The sequence below is a fragment of the Apodemus sylvaticus genome, chromosome 7 (genome assembly GCF_947179515.1).
Source record: "Apodemus sylvaticus chromosome 7, mApoSyl1.1, whole genome shotgun sequence".
In the NCBI taxonomy this organism is placed as follows: Eukaryota; Metazoa; Chordata; class Mammalia; order Rodentia; family Muridae; genus Apodemus; species Apodemus sylvaticus.
The window spans coordinates 24,169,549-24,184,095 of NC_067478.1; the positions used below are offsets into that span (position 1 = coordinate 24,169,549).

The 14,547-nt window shown below is 47.5% G+C and overlaps 1 protein-coding gene across 3 annotated transcripts in view; it reads right to left on the reverse strand.

Annotated features, from left to right (window-relative positions):
- Positions 1-5,711: 5,711 nt before the first annotated feature.
- Positions 5,712-14,547, reverse strand: part of Dzip1l (DAZ interacting zinc finger protein 1 like) — a 37,785-nt gene continuing 28,949 nt past the window's right edge. For 2 of the 3 annotated variants that reach the window (XM_052187549.1, XM_052187548.1), the window contains exons 14-17: positions 11,986-12,196; positions 11,411-11,601; positions 8,909-9,048; positions 5,712-7,214 (exon numbers count right to left, since the gene is read on the reverse strand). In XM_052187549.1, the coding sequence (XP_052043509.1) occupies positions 7,050-7,214; positions 8,909-9,048; positions 11,411-11,601; positions 11,986-12,196 (707 nt within the window). In that variant the 3' untranslated portion in view covers positions 5,712-7,049. The remainder of the gene's footprint in view (positions 7,215-8,908; positions 9,049-11,410; positions 11,602-11,985; positions 12,197-14,547) is intronic. The other variant, XM_052187550.1, reaches the window with a different exon arrangement.

The window sequence follows — 14,547 nt, forward strand, 5'->3', positions numbered from 1 at the left end:
TATATAATTACATAGTTATTGCCTATGTTATGGGTTATACTTTGTGTTCCAACTTAAATTAATAAAACAATATCTTCTTGGAAGAAAGAAGAGAGGGGAAATCGTGTCCCTGTACATATAATTTAAATTATGCTTACATGTTTTTAAGAAAATTTTAAAATTTTAAAATTGGATGCCAAGAAACTCCTTGCTAAATGTATATGACATCTTGTAATTAGACATATTGATGTCTAGGTGAAATGAAGGAATTCACTTACTAACATATGCCATGATCCTGATTTAATATTGGGGGAGAAGGCATGTCCTCTGTTTTTTCCACAGAATGCTGCAGAAGATATGCTGACTGTGCTTGCTGAATGCCCAGACCATGGTAACATAAGAGCTATATTGGATATATGTTCTTGACTTACCTCAATTGTTAAATGTCCCAGGTTAGATAAATTGCCTAGCTTCAAGCTTTTAGACTTTGTGGGACAGAACATGGAGACTGTTAAGCTAGCTTAGGAAAAATTAATTAGAAGAGTTAAAATGACTCTTCTCCTTATTGTGCTCAGCTGACTCAACCATAGACTGGTCTAGAAATAATTCCAATATTGAAGATTCCAATTTTGAAGATGGCTAACAATCTTCAGCCAGCTGTGTTAATTTAACATATAGTCTCCACTTTTCCTGAGAAGTAACAGCTTAATTCTTGATTCACAAGGCTACCTCTCCCACCTCAGAGGCCAAGCCTTGGGTCCTTAAAGTTGTTGATTTACAACTGAATTGGATACTTCTGGGACAAGTTAATCCTATTCCACCTTTAACTCTTGACCTTGTCTGTTAAGCAGACTGGCTGTCTCCACCCAGGCTCACCTGGATGGAGAGATTACATGTCTGTTAAAGACACTTGCAGACCCCCCTGGCTTCAAAACTTACACAAGTGGATCTCCAAAGAGGGAGCCACATAGAACTCAGATCTATGTGTGTTTGTTTTTGAACAAACATGGGTACCAGCGAGACGTGCGAGGCAAAGCACTGCATGGGGAGGTGAATTTCTGCTTCTGAGTCCCCAGGAAGTACACCTAATTGCATAGGGGTTAACGTCGAGAGGCTGTCCTTAAAATAATAAGGGAGCCTATTACCCCTCCTCTGAAAAAGACGTTATACAATATTTAAGAGGAATTACGGTCAATGCTTCCCCTCCTGGTTAAGGCCCGCCTTCTTATGAAGGATATTTATCCACTTGTTTTCTACCTCCTCGTGTTCAAATTAATAAAAAAAGGGAGGACATGTACAGAGCCATATTGGGGCAGTCTTGCACTTGGTCAGAGTTTGACTTTGGTCAAGGTTAACTTCTCCCAGTTAGCCAGGATTCTGCTCCACTTAGGGTGGAGCGCACGTAGTAAAGGTTAAGTTCATTGTTCTTCCTGGTATAGGGATTCCTGAATTAAACAGGTGACCCACCCAGCTGCCGGAGCAGTCAAGACGAAGACCTCCAAGAGAAGCTAGACAACTTCCACCGGAACTCAGCCTGGAGTCTGGGGGGAAGGGGTTTGCCCGAACTGTTAAAAGGTCCGGCGCCATTAAAGTTTACGGCTTCGATCAGTGAACATTGACCTAGCCGTACTTTCTTTTCGCCGCTCTTCCCTATGACCCCAAAATTCTCTCAACAGGTAACCCAGTTTACATGTAGCTGCTGGCGGCTACAGTCCTGGCTTCCTTTGGTGATGAACACCAGAGTGGAAGTGTAAGCTGAATAAACCCTTTCTTCCCCAACTTGCTTCTTGGTCATGATTGTGCAGGAATAGAAACCCTGACTAAGACACTAACTATATGATCCCTTTTATTTGATACTCCCTTGAGTAATCACATCCATGGAGACAGAAACTAAGTGGCTGCCAAGAGTTGAAGAGAGGAGAGATTGGGGTGGAATTTTTACCATCCATGAGTGCACACTTTCAGTTTAGGAAGATGACAGCCTTCTTTGGTGTGAATGGTGGTGGTGGTGGTGGTGATTGATGATGATGTTGATGATGATGATGATGATGATGATGATGATGATGATGAAGGCTGCAGAACAGTCTGAATGTATTTAGTGTCCAAAACCCCATTCTGATCTCTTCAATCTGTGAAGTCCCTTACTACTGGCTCTTGTTTTAAGTGCTTGATCCCCACTTTTGAAGGCTGTGGAGCCTTTAGGAGGTATGGCCTGACTGACCATAGTTGGGCCAGCTTTCCAAGGTTCCACCTGTCCCTGCTTCCAGCCTGAGCTCTCTATTTCCTGTTACTATATGAAAAATTTCTACTACAAACTCCAGCCTCAGACTCAACCACTCACCACACCTTTCCACATGATGGACTGCGATCCCTCTGAAACTGGGAGCCAAAAGTCTTTCCTCTTAAAAATGGTTTCTGTTGGGTATTTTGGTCACCTTGGTATTGAAAAATAATTGATACAACTGGACGCTTAAAAATTGTTAAAGTTGTCATTTTAATGTGTTGTATGTTTTTGTGACAATAAAAATTAGATGGATGGGAACTTGTGTCGTGCTAGTCCCAGGAAACAGAAATAAAAAAGACACCTGTAGATTCTTGCATTGAGAGAGAGAGAGAGAGAGAGAGAGAGAGAGAGAGAGAGAGAGAGAGAGAGAGAGAAATTGGGGATACTAAATGTCCTACAATATTTAGAAAATCTTACAATTTTTGCTGGATTGTGGTGCTGGTAGATTGGTTACTTTTAGAAAGGCGGTGACTTTCAGAAAGAGAAATATTTGTAGATATGCTGGTATAATAACTTGAAAAGGCCACAGTGAGGTACTGTGGGCAAGCATCTTCCTTAATGTGCTGATAACCGTTAAGGCTGAGTAATGGGGGCATCAGGGTCCTTATCCCATTTGCTCTATGGTTCTTATAAATGTTTGACGTTTTCCAGAATAATGAAGAAAATAGCAACAAGAAGCTAACTACACTAGCTTTTTTCAAGGGGCTTCCAAATATCATTAAACATAGACGAAAATTTACAACCTGCTTTTATTCTTTCAAAAAAAGAAAAAAGAAAAGAATCTAACCTTGGGGGGGGGGGCGGTGATTGCATTTTCCATAGATCACAACGCTAAAACACGGTGTGAAGGATGAATGCTGGCCGTGGTATCAAAAGCAAGCATGGGGAACTCTCTCGAGCACTGAAGCTCTAAATTGGCTCAAGTTTCTAGAGCACATGTGGCCCTCTGTAAGAAAAAGATGGTGCTGCGGTGACTTGCAGGACATGGCTGACCAGGTCACAGACCAGTTGCGCCACCTACTGATGACAAAACTCAAATGGCGCCCTAGGCCCCAAAATGAATGCATCAGCCTGGAAGGCTGTGGTGATGGTCAGTCAATGTGCATAGAGAACTTGGGCCAAGTGCTGATGTTTTATGGCTCTGCCTTACTTTCCCTTTCTTGAACGTCATCTCTCCAGACTCTCTCGCCACAGGCCTCTGAGAAACTGCGCCTCACAGGTCCTCAGGCCCGACCGTAGACTGGTAGCTGCATTCCGAGTTCCCCAGGTTCCCACGCCTGAACTCTTGCGTCGAACCACACCATTGTCTTCCAGGAGTTACCATGCCTCATAAATGCCCTCTCTGTATCCCTTTCTACACCTAACAGGTTCTGCTCCGCCAGCCTCGGCTTTCTCGCACTTCTAGTTGGCCCTACACACGGCCGTCCACAGGAACAGACATAACCCAGAGTCAAAAGAGCGGCTCCCGGAGCACATGTGTCGGCGAGGCTCGCAATAGGATGCGCTGCTGCTCAGAGTTCTGTGAGGTCAGAGTATGCTGGAGAGACAGGGAAGATATAATATACCCTAAGCATCTCATTTCTCCAGCCGAGTAAATGTCGGCAGAATCTAAGGGAGCTTCCACCACTGCAGACACCCGATCCTCCTTCCTCATCGCACAGCTACTGGGATAGCCATCAGACGTGTCAGCTCTTAATGGTATGAGACAGTCAGGGGGAATTACCCGTAGGAGGCTCAGTTTAAAGAAAATATTGAAGGAACCGGGCTTGTCAAAGGAAGGAAAATGAATGCTGCTCGGTCACCTGGAATGTTGGAGCAGACTTAGCCAAACAACCTAATGACTGCTACCCTATTAGAGACAGCCTCCACCTACTCCTCCCACACCCCAAATCCTGGGAATTGCCTGAGCTCTGCCTCTCGGTGGCTAGAACGCATCCTTATAAAAAAGGTCCCATGTTCTCTGCATCCTCCACCAATAAAACCCACCCTCATGCTTATTGCAAAACCTTCCTTTCTAGGTCTTGGCCCTGAGCTCTGTGTATCAAGCAACAGAACACATCCTTATTGTAAAGGTCTCAGGTGCTTTGCTACTTTGCCAGGGAGTTTCTACGTAGCTCTGCCTAAAGCTTTGCTGTGATAACTGTCCGGTGAAAAACCTTTCCCCAAAGTTTTACTGTGCTTAAATGTGTAAGAATAAACCAAGAGGTCAGACTCTAGAAGTTTTGACTTAGCACCTAAAACATGATGCTGAATTTCCTTCTTTACGTCCTGTGGATTGTCCCCCTGCAAGCCTGGAGCCTTTGGGGTCCCTGACAATGACCTGCCCAACCATGTCTGGTGTCCATGACGAGTCCTCAGCTCTAACCTCACCAAACTGTTTCCTTTACATCAATATGGCCCCAGCCCTCCCCCTACCAACCACATCCCTTCTCTTTCTACGGTGCAGTGAGTGTCTTCCATCACTGCTTCTGTGCGCCTCCTGTAAGAACATCAGCACCTAGCCCAAGTTTCGGGGCCACTGAGAGGTCAGAAGGCCGAATGGAACGATGGCTGGCAACGGAGTAAGTAGCTAATGGCCGGAGGCCAGCGATGAGGACATGGACTCACCATATGCTCCCTTCCCTTGCACATGTCCGAGATGTTCCATAGTCGTTAAAAATAGTTGTGACAAACATGAATATTTAAGATGACTGTTTTCCTCTTAGGATATTAGCATTGCCATTTCAAATGCAAGGAATGTAATTGGCTGACATGAGGTCTCATGGGACCCCAGGATCCCCAGCCAATGACAAAGCACAGTGCAGTTACATAGGTTTGGCAAGCCCAGCCACACGGAACTCCTGGCTCTCCAGTGAGAACCCTGCACTGCTGTCTGGGTTCTCCCTGTTTCTGCCTTGTTGGAGTTTGAATAAGCATACCCCGCCCCCACTCCTCCACAGGCTCATAGATTTGAAAGCTTAGTCACCAGGGAGTGGTACTATTTGAAAGGATTAGGGGTTGGGGGTGTGGCCTTGTTGGCAGAGGTGTGGCCTTGTTGTCGGGGGTGTGGCTTTGTTGGCAGGGGTGTGGCCTTGTTGGTGGGGGTGTGGCCTTGTTGGCAGTCCCCACCATGATGACAGTGGACAGAACCTCTGAAACTATAAGCCAGTCCCAACTAAACGTTTTCCTTTGTAAGACTGGCCACAATCATGGTGTCTTTTCACAGCACTAGAGCACTGACTAGAACATGCCTTTTCCATTTTTCTACTCTGCAGTCTTCCTCTGCCAAACCCCATTTCCGCCACCTTTACCTTGCCCAGGAAAAGTGCCTCAGTAAAGCTGGCTGTCTTGCCACCCCGTGATTGGGGCATCCCAAAAGGCATTAAGCTCGCACAACTGAGGTGGCCGCTGCCTCACCCCCTCTTCACCACCCTCAGTCTCCCCAAAGCTTGAAAAAAATAACAGAGAATGACATGAGACATATACATCATTATATTTAAATGTTCGCTATAATAAATAAATGTTTTCACACTGAAAAAAATACAATCTAAGCCACATGCCATCACACACACCTTTAATCTCAGCGCTCAGGAGGCAGAGGCAGGTAGCTCTCTGAGTTCAAAGGCAGCCTGGTCTGTAGGGAGAGTTCCAGGATAGCCAGGGCTACGCAGAGAAACCCTGACTCAACAAAACAACAACAACAAAACAAAACAAAAACAACCCTTCTCTGCTCAAAAGTACAGTCAATATATAAACAACTCATTCAGAAACGATCTCAAAAATTAAATTCGTGGTTCTATGGGGACAAAAGGCGTCATCCAGATTGCTCTTTTTCACTGCCCATGACCAAACTCCGTCTGACAACACAACTCTGAGGCTTGCTCTGAAGTCATCCTGGGCTGGATGGAATGGTGTCCTGGTTAGTTTTAAAAATTCATTTGTCACAACCGAGAAAAGGAAGTGCTTTGGGAGCAATGTCTGTGAGGGGTTGTCTAGATTGTACACAGATGTGTGACGACCCAGCCCACTGTGGGCGGTACCATCCCTAGGCAGGTGGGCCTGAACTAGGTAGAGAAAAGCTAGGTGAGCACATACAGCTGCAGTTACCAAGCAGTAGCCTCGACGGTTCCCAACGTGTTTCTTTGGCTGTGAAGTGAAGTCCTTGGTCAGGGGTAGTGCTGTGTGGAACAGCAAGCGGGCCTACCTCCCCGTTCCAGCCTTCATCTGCAGTCCTAGTCTAACAAAGCCTTGCTTCCTCTAAGGTGCTTTTGGTCGGAGTGTTTATCACAGCAACAGAAAGGAAAGCAGGGCAGCCAGCCTCTCCCACACCACCACAACCTCTATGCCTGGTACTCGATTACCACGCCTGGCCCTGGCAGCAGGCAGGCACTCTGTACCTCCTACCTCTGTCTGCACCCCAACTCAGTAGTGAGAAGCTGCAGAGTCTACCATAGACTCCCTAACTGGTAACTGATTCAGGATCCAACTCCACGTTGACCTGCAGATGACAAAAACTTACAAACAATAACTACTTTCAGTCTGGCCTGAACATGGAGATCATGGAAGAAACACTTGGAAGTCCTGTTACAATCCTTCTCACGTTTACACAAGACACAGCGCCAGGACCCAGCTTTCTGGGGTAGCAGTCAGGGAATGGATAGTGGTCCCGTCTATCTCCATTCTGCTTCTTCTCTTCAAGGGAAAGACTTCCTGGCTGCTAGTAAGAGCAGAAGGCCTGACAGCCTCTTCCATCTGGGTGAGACCAGCCAAAAAACAAGGCTAAGCCCTCTGGCAAACATAGGCAGAATCACCAGCCAGGAATCCTGGGCCGTGGCCCAGAGTTCCAAGGGCTGGCGTCGAACTTTTCTGGGAGCTTCGGGTGGGACAAAGGCTTTGGCTTCCCTCTCTGTCCCAGGTCGTGAGAGAGATCTTCCAAAGACGAGATCTCCAAGTCACTCTCATCTTCTGAAAGCTGCAGAGGTAGAAGAGGAGAAAATAGACACTGATAAATGCAGGAAGGTAGCAGAGAGTTCAGAAGCAGAGGGAAGTGATGGCAGAGACAAGTAACTGGGAGAGGAGACTCCGAGCCCTGCCTTTCAAGCTCCCGGCCTCCGAAAACCTGCTCCAGAGACTCAGGGCCACAGCGATGGGATCCTCAGGTATCCTACTAACTAGGCCAAGGCAAGCACCCTGGGGAGGTGCATGTGTCAATCTGATTGTTCACGATTGCCTTTCAACCTGGGCAGCACGCATGCTCACAGTATCATCTATCCATGTTAGACTGTTAATGTTCATTCACAACAGAGGAAGAGGAAGAACTTAGAAATCTTTTCATGGGCTCCAAGATGAAACCAACACAGTATCTAATAAAAAGGGAGATGGGAGTAATGTTATATACAGATTTTTTTTAACTCCTCACATCAACAGAACTTGAACTTCTGAAGCTCTTCAGACAAATGCACCTTAATAGAAAGGACCCTTCCTTGAGGGCTGGAGCTCAGAGCTGCCTGGCAAACACTAAACGTGAGAGGAGATGGGGAGCCTGGAATGGGTCTGGGCTGCAGCCAGTGGGAAGACTGAAGTCTGCTGCTGGGCTAGGTTACATCCAGACAGGAGTAACAGTCCGGGCCAGGAGTTCCTGTCCTTGGTTCTCTGTACCTCTGCTGGCTGCTTGGGCCTGGGTTTTGACATATGACATCCCATGTATTTCATCCTGGTGTGTAAGAAGATAGCATCCAGGGCCTAGACACCACCTCCATCTGTTTTTCCTATTGGTGTTCTTTCCAAATGGAGAACAGGAGAACTTGGGGCTCTTTACATAAACTCCAAGATTGTGTGATTTAAAAAAAAAAAAAAAAGAAGTAGATAGACAGTGCTATTATAAAACAAAGAGTGAGGGCCTAAGGGGCCTGCTCAATGACAAACTGCTCACCACTACTACTACTGTTGTTGTTGTTGTTGTTGTTGTTGTGGGCAACATCATAATCATTTCCCAAAAAAAAAACCTTTGTGGTTGAAAGAAGTGAAGTAAAAAGAATTGTTTTTCTACCCTAGAAAATAACAGGAAGTGGGAACTGTCCCCTGATGGGGGGAGAGGATAGCAAAAGAATCTGGTGCTCACATGAGTGCTAAGTCTGCAAATCCTGTGACAAGAACAGCCTGAGAAAGGCCAGGCCATCAGGAGGTGTAGTGGTGAGGCACCTACCACCTTGAATACTCGGGACAAGTGTACACTCCTCCATCTGATGTGCTGGGTGGCACCACTCTGATGCCCGCCCTTGGTGGACAGTGCTTTGTGTCAGCCCTGGGTTGGGGTCTTCTGTGAAGTGAGGGCTGGGGAGACTTGGACCATGGAAGAGACAGCACAGGAAGATAGCAACCACAACAGGAGGGTCGCGGGGGTAGGAGACTAGGACCTAGACCTCCTCAGGAAGTACTTATATAATGAACCAAAGGGCTTTTTAAACATGGGCCACAGAAAAAAGAAATCCAAAGTAGTCATCTTTCTGTGTCTATAGCGACAAAGGAGACACTGTCACGTGCAATGGCCTTCTCAGGAAACATCCAACTGATACTTGCTCAGTCTTTCCCCAACCCTTCACTCCAGAGCCCTTATATTTGGGGCTGTCTCTCTACGGGATGCAGAGTCATCTTCAAGCGTCCTACCTGAGACTTTCTTGCTGGTGTGGAAGACCTCTGAAGGGCAGCGTTGGGCCTTAAGAACATGTCAACCCCTCCAGAAGGCTTCTTTGCTGGGGTTTCAAGATGCTTCTCGAGGTTTTTGACAATGGACTGCACCAGTGTTCCTGGAAGGGGGACAAGGAGCCATGTCAGTGGAACACGCCTGGAGAATGGACACTTAGTCCCTGTGGACCACGTCTAGGCTCCAGCGGGGACAGATGGATAGAGTCAAGAGGAAAGACAGAATTCGCACCTCCCCTCCCCCAAAGAGGGAAAAGAAGACAGAAGGTCCAGGTTAATACTAGCCTGGTTTCATAGATAGATAGATAGATAGATAGATAGATAGATAGATAGATGGATGGATGGATGGATGGATAGATAGATAGATAGATAGATAGATAGATAGATAGATAGATAGATAGACAGACAGACAGATAGATAGGTGTTAGATAGAACAAAACAAACAGACAGACAAAAAGAATGCCTTCATCATGGAACTGTGCTGAGTTACGACGTGGCTGCCGGTGGAGGCAACAGGGAAAGGTCGTCCCTCTAATGAATCCAAGGCAGAGGCAGCCTTCTGTTTAATTCATTTAATTTTGTAATTCATTAACTACAAAGACTGGTATGTCAGGCAATGTGTGATGGTTAATTTTGTCAAGTTGACTGGATTGGGAATGGCCTAGGGAATTTGTAGAGCACACCTCCTCGGGGCGTGCCTGCGAGACATTATCAAAGGCAGTTAGGTCGTGAGGGCTCTGATCTGATCAGTGGATTACTGGATCCATCCCCTGAAAGATTCATCCTGGGGTGACATTCTGGAAGTGTGGTGAAAGGTAGAAGGTGGGACCCGGTTGGAAGAAGCAGCTTTCTATGGGCATGTCCTGGCCTTTCCCTGTACTCCTCTCTCTGGATTCCTGTCTGCTAGGATATGATCTGTTCCAGAGACCCCTTCAGTGATGGCATTTGGCAACCAAGCACCAAAATAAACAATTCTCTCTTTGTGCTGTTCCTGGGTATTTCAGTCACCATGATTTAGAAGTGTCTCCCATGTCTTCCTTCAACACCTCCACCCACAGACAAACACAGAGACCAAATATTAGTATCACAGGAACAACTTCCTGTGAATTCCATGCAGGAAACAGGTGGCAAGCAGAAACTCAGATTATCAGCGGGCCCCGGATTCATGGTAAGACCAAGCTGACTGAGGAGCCTAGCTCGAACTTCGTCCAGCTCCCTGGATTCAAATGCTAAGAGTCCCTGCAGGCTTGTGGAACTGTAACGGCCCTTGGATGACTAATCACTGTGGGTACTGGGGCTGAACGGCTCCGCAGTCAAGAGGGTCTAGCTTGCTTGACCTGAGTTTGGTTGCCATGGGTCAGCTCACAAGCACTGAGCTCCAGCTTCAAGTACTCCAGCGCCCTCTTCTGGCATCCACAGGCCTCTGCGTCACTTCACATACCCACACACAGAGACTTGCACATAATTAAAATGAGTCTTTAAAAGACAGAAATATTTATTAAATTCCTACTCTGTGCCAAGCACTGAGTTGCTTGACCCCCACCCCTTATTAGTTGTTTTGTTAAAATATGTCATTTTTTTTTACAACAAAGAAATCAGAATCCTTGCACAAGGACAAGCAGAGAGTAACACAGCCAACACTCCATCATCTTGCCAGCCTATCAGCACCTGCTGAGGTTGCAAGCCTCCATCCAGAAAGCTAACTCTCCATCCAGTGGCTGCTAATGGCTGACAGGCTTAGACTATGCTGCAGGCCTGAAGAAGCATTGCAGACTCCATTAAGAGAAGCACTTCAGACTGCAAACTGCAGGGTCCCCTTGTTTCTCCTTTACAAAGTCCAAACTGTAAGCTCCACATTCTCCAGCTCAACCTGGACCGAGAAACACAACCTGAACCCGAGGCTTGGCTTCCTTCGGTGGGTCTTATAAGGGAACCTTGAAGGCTGGGAGCAGATGCTGTTACTATGACAGGAGAAATGTTCAACTCCTCATCATGAGATATCATAGGAGATAGAGCATGGTTAAGTTTAAAGAACAATTCACTCCAACTGCAAGAAAACTTAGCTTCAGTCCATAAAACCCATTTCACCAACAATTGGCATCCCGTTTGTCTCTGAAGCAAATGTCAAACAACCGTTTCTTCCCTACACAGATTAAATGGCGCTATGGCCCAAAGGCTGTTGTTGGTGGAGATTTGCTCGAGGCTTCTGGCTACCTTCTGCTGGCCATTTCTCCCATATGTCCCCAAAGGGAGCTATGCCTTAGATGGCCTGCTCTGCCGGTAAGACCATGAAACATGAAGAAGGTGAGGGGGCTCCCCAAACCTCCAAAATTTAGACACCCAGTGATACAAACATGGGGTTAAATAAGCCCCACCCAAGTCTCCTGGCATGGCTGAGACAAAGAAGTGCCAGACCAGAACCATCATTCCAGGGCACGAAGAACCCGGAGCTGGAGAAGGGCTCACCTGAGGAAGCCAGCCCGCCTGAGTCCTTCCCGGGGGGCTGGGCGCTCTCCTCTGAGGTCTCAGAATCAGACCAGCCCCAGGTGTCCTCAGGCTGGGGTGCTGACCTAGAGAGAACTTTAGGAGGCTGAAGAGACACACGTTGCACGATATCTCCCTCCGGCTCTTCTTCAGAACTGAAAGGTGAGGTGCTGCTGAGAAGCAAAATGAAGGGAACAAGGGCCAGAAAGAAACACTTAAAAGCCAGACTTGGACTTTCTGGTTTTCCCAGAGCCAGCCCCGTTCCTCTCCTAGGCAAAGCACAGACACTCACAGTGTCTGAGGCCCCAAACTTCCACTTCAGCTGTGGGTTGGAGGGAGAGACGGGAAGGGGAGGGAGGCCTTCCTGGACTGGGAGTAAAGGATTCCCAGTCTCTTCTCAGAAGCTCTTGAGGGATACTACCTAAGGTACTTCCTGTGTGTGTGTTTGTCCCCTTCCCTCCCCTGTAATGCAGAGCTCTGTCAGGGTCTAGGATAGATTTCCTGAGGCCAAGCACCACCACCTCCGACCCTACAAGAGGCCAAAGTCTAGAGCTCACCTCAGCCCGGGCCCAGGGGAAACAGGGGTACTGGAGGGTCCATGCACTCTGGGGCGTGGAATGGGGGTGGACACCTGGGTGAGGCCGGGGCCATGACTGCTGTGGCCCTGAAGAGTTGGCGTAGAAGGTTCTGCTGGTTTGGATGGCAGTGCCACAGTCCTGGTTTTTGGCCGGACCTCCCTTTTGGCCAGTGTGATCCGCTGGCTTTTGACTGGAAATACAGAAAGGACACAGAATGTGCCAATGCGGGGCCTGTAGTCCCGAAATAATGTAGAAGACAGTCTAACACCACAGATGATTAAGCCATAATACATTGACCATTGCCCTACATCATGAGTCCCTCTGCTAGGAGAAAGATCCAGTTTCGTCAGGCGCTGGGAGTGTATTCAGTGTCTCAGGGTCACACCATCATTACAGAAGACCAGAGAAGCCAGTCAGTCTGAGGATCCAGACCAACTTTGCTCACAACCTTGACGACTCACAACCTCAAATACGAGAGGCCCTGCAGGAAGACCCTGCTGCCACCAGAGGTCGCTGCAGGACCACATGACTGCCAAGAGCTTCCAGACCCTTTCAATTCGCAGTCAAGGCTGCTGTGCCCAAGGCAGGCCACTCCTCTGTGTTCCACATTGCATTGGGACTCATTGGGAGACAGGGCACCCAGTGATGTTTATTCACGGAAAGCAAACAGGAGAGGAAGTGTCTCACAGGGAGCTAAAGTGCTTTCCGTGAAACTTACATGTCTGCACAGAGTTCATCGAGAAGTGTTTCTTACTGCTGTAGCTCAAGGTCAAAACTGTCTGCAATACACTGCTCTCAGAGAATCTGTTTATTCTTAAGTGGGAAGGGGTAAGCTGAAAATCGGTGAAAGGCAGACAGGCCTGCAAAGAGGAAAGGACAGCTTACAGCTACCGTGTACCAGTCACTAGCCGGAGCTCCTTGCATAGATCTCCGTCCAATGTCCAACATCCGGCACATCCTCAGACAGTGATTCTCCTGCTTTACAGAGACTTTAAGCTATGAAGGAACTTGCCCTCAGCTCCACAGAACAAAGGGACGGGTGCAAACCTGGTCGTCCAACTGCCGCTGCATCCCAAAGCAAGCTCCCAAGCAAGACACGTGACCTAAGCCATGGCTCTCAACCGTCCTAATACCTCGGACCCTTTAACACAGTTCCTCGTGTGGTGCTGACCCCCAACCATACAATTATTTCATTGCTACTTCATAACTGTATTTTTTTGCTACTGTTATGAGTTGTAATGTGAATATCTGATACTCGGGGTATCTGATATCTGGGGAAAGTGTCGTTTGACCCCCCAAAAGGCTCACGACCCACGTGTTGAGAACCCCTCAGACTCTTAGCAGGTAGAGGTGAGCACTGTCACGGGGCTCATGGGGAATGAGGGGAAATGAACTCAGAGCAGGAAGGAAAGGTCCACAAAGTGTCGTGAAAATATGTCTCTTCACACAGTTCAGGACTTGAATCCCATAGCTAGGGACAGGGCGACAGGGAAAGGAGAGGCTTCCTCCTGGCTTTCTGACAAGAGCAATGGGGGAAAGACCTAGAAGAAACAGCAGACACCGTTCTTTTCCCTGAGAGCCAGGACTTCGAGGACCATGCCATGCTTCCTGGCCTGCCTCTCCTGAGTGCCCAGCACTCCCGGGTCTGGCTGACCACCATCAGCCCCCATTGCTTTCTCACGTGACAGGGCAGGTCCTGGCATGAAGCCAGGCAAAGCATTTACTGGGCTAAGTGTAGGGACGTTTGGGCCAATGAGCGAAGGAATCCAAGCACAGATCAAAGCCGGAGAGCCACTTCAGACAGAGATGTCTGCAAGGCCTGGAACTATCTTTCCTTTAGAAAGGTTAAGGTGGGGATGACTTGGGCTGGAGTTTCTCAGATAACCACATCATTCTTACCATATTCTTTTTTTTTTTTTTTTTTTGGTTTTCGGGACAGGGTTTCTCTGTGTAGCCCTGGCTGTCCTGGAACTCACTCTGTAGACCAGACTGGCCTCGAACTCAGAAATCCACCTGCCTCTGCCTCCCAAGTGCTGGGATTAAAGGGATTAAAGGCATGCACCACCGCTGCCAGGCTTTTTACCATATTCTTATACCACCTGCCCTGTTATCTCTTTAACATGTTGCATTAAGTAATAACATGTAAAACACTGGCTTTATATGTATATGAGAAATAATTCTATTACCCAACATGATCGCTATGCCGGGATTTTTTTTCCCCCCGAAACTCATGTATCAAAAAAGAATAAGTTGTGAAACAACTGGTCCATGTACCAACTAAAATCATCTCTAATGTCCCCCAAAGATATGCACGCTGCACTCGGCAAACTTTAGTTACACAAATTGCTCAACTCTGAGCTGCAGGACAGGAGATTGGCATCCTTCTGGCCGTGCACGCCCACAATGGATGAAATGATGGAAGCTGTGTATCCTTTAATCCTCCACCCGAAGCACAAGGATCTCAACTCAGCCCTACTCTGGAGGAACCCACAAGGTCAATTCATCAGACGCATCCTGATGGAAGGAGGAGCAGCACCCTCC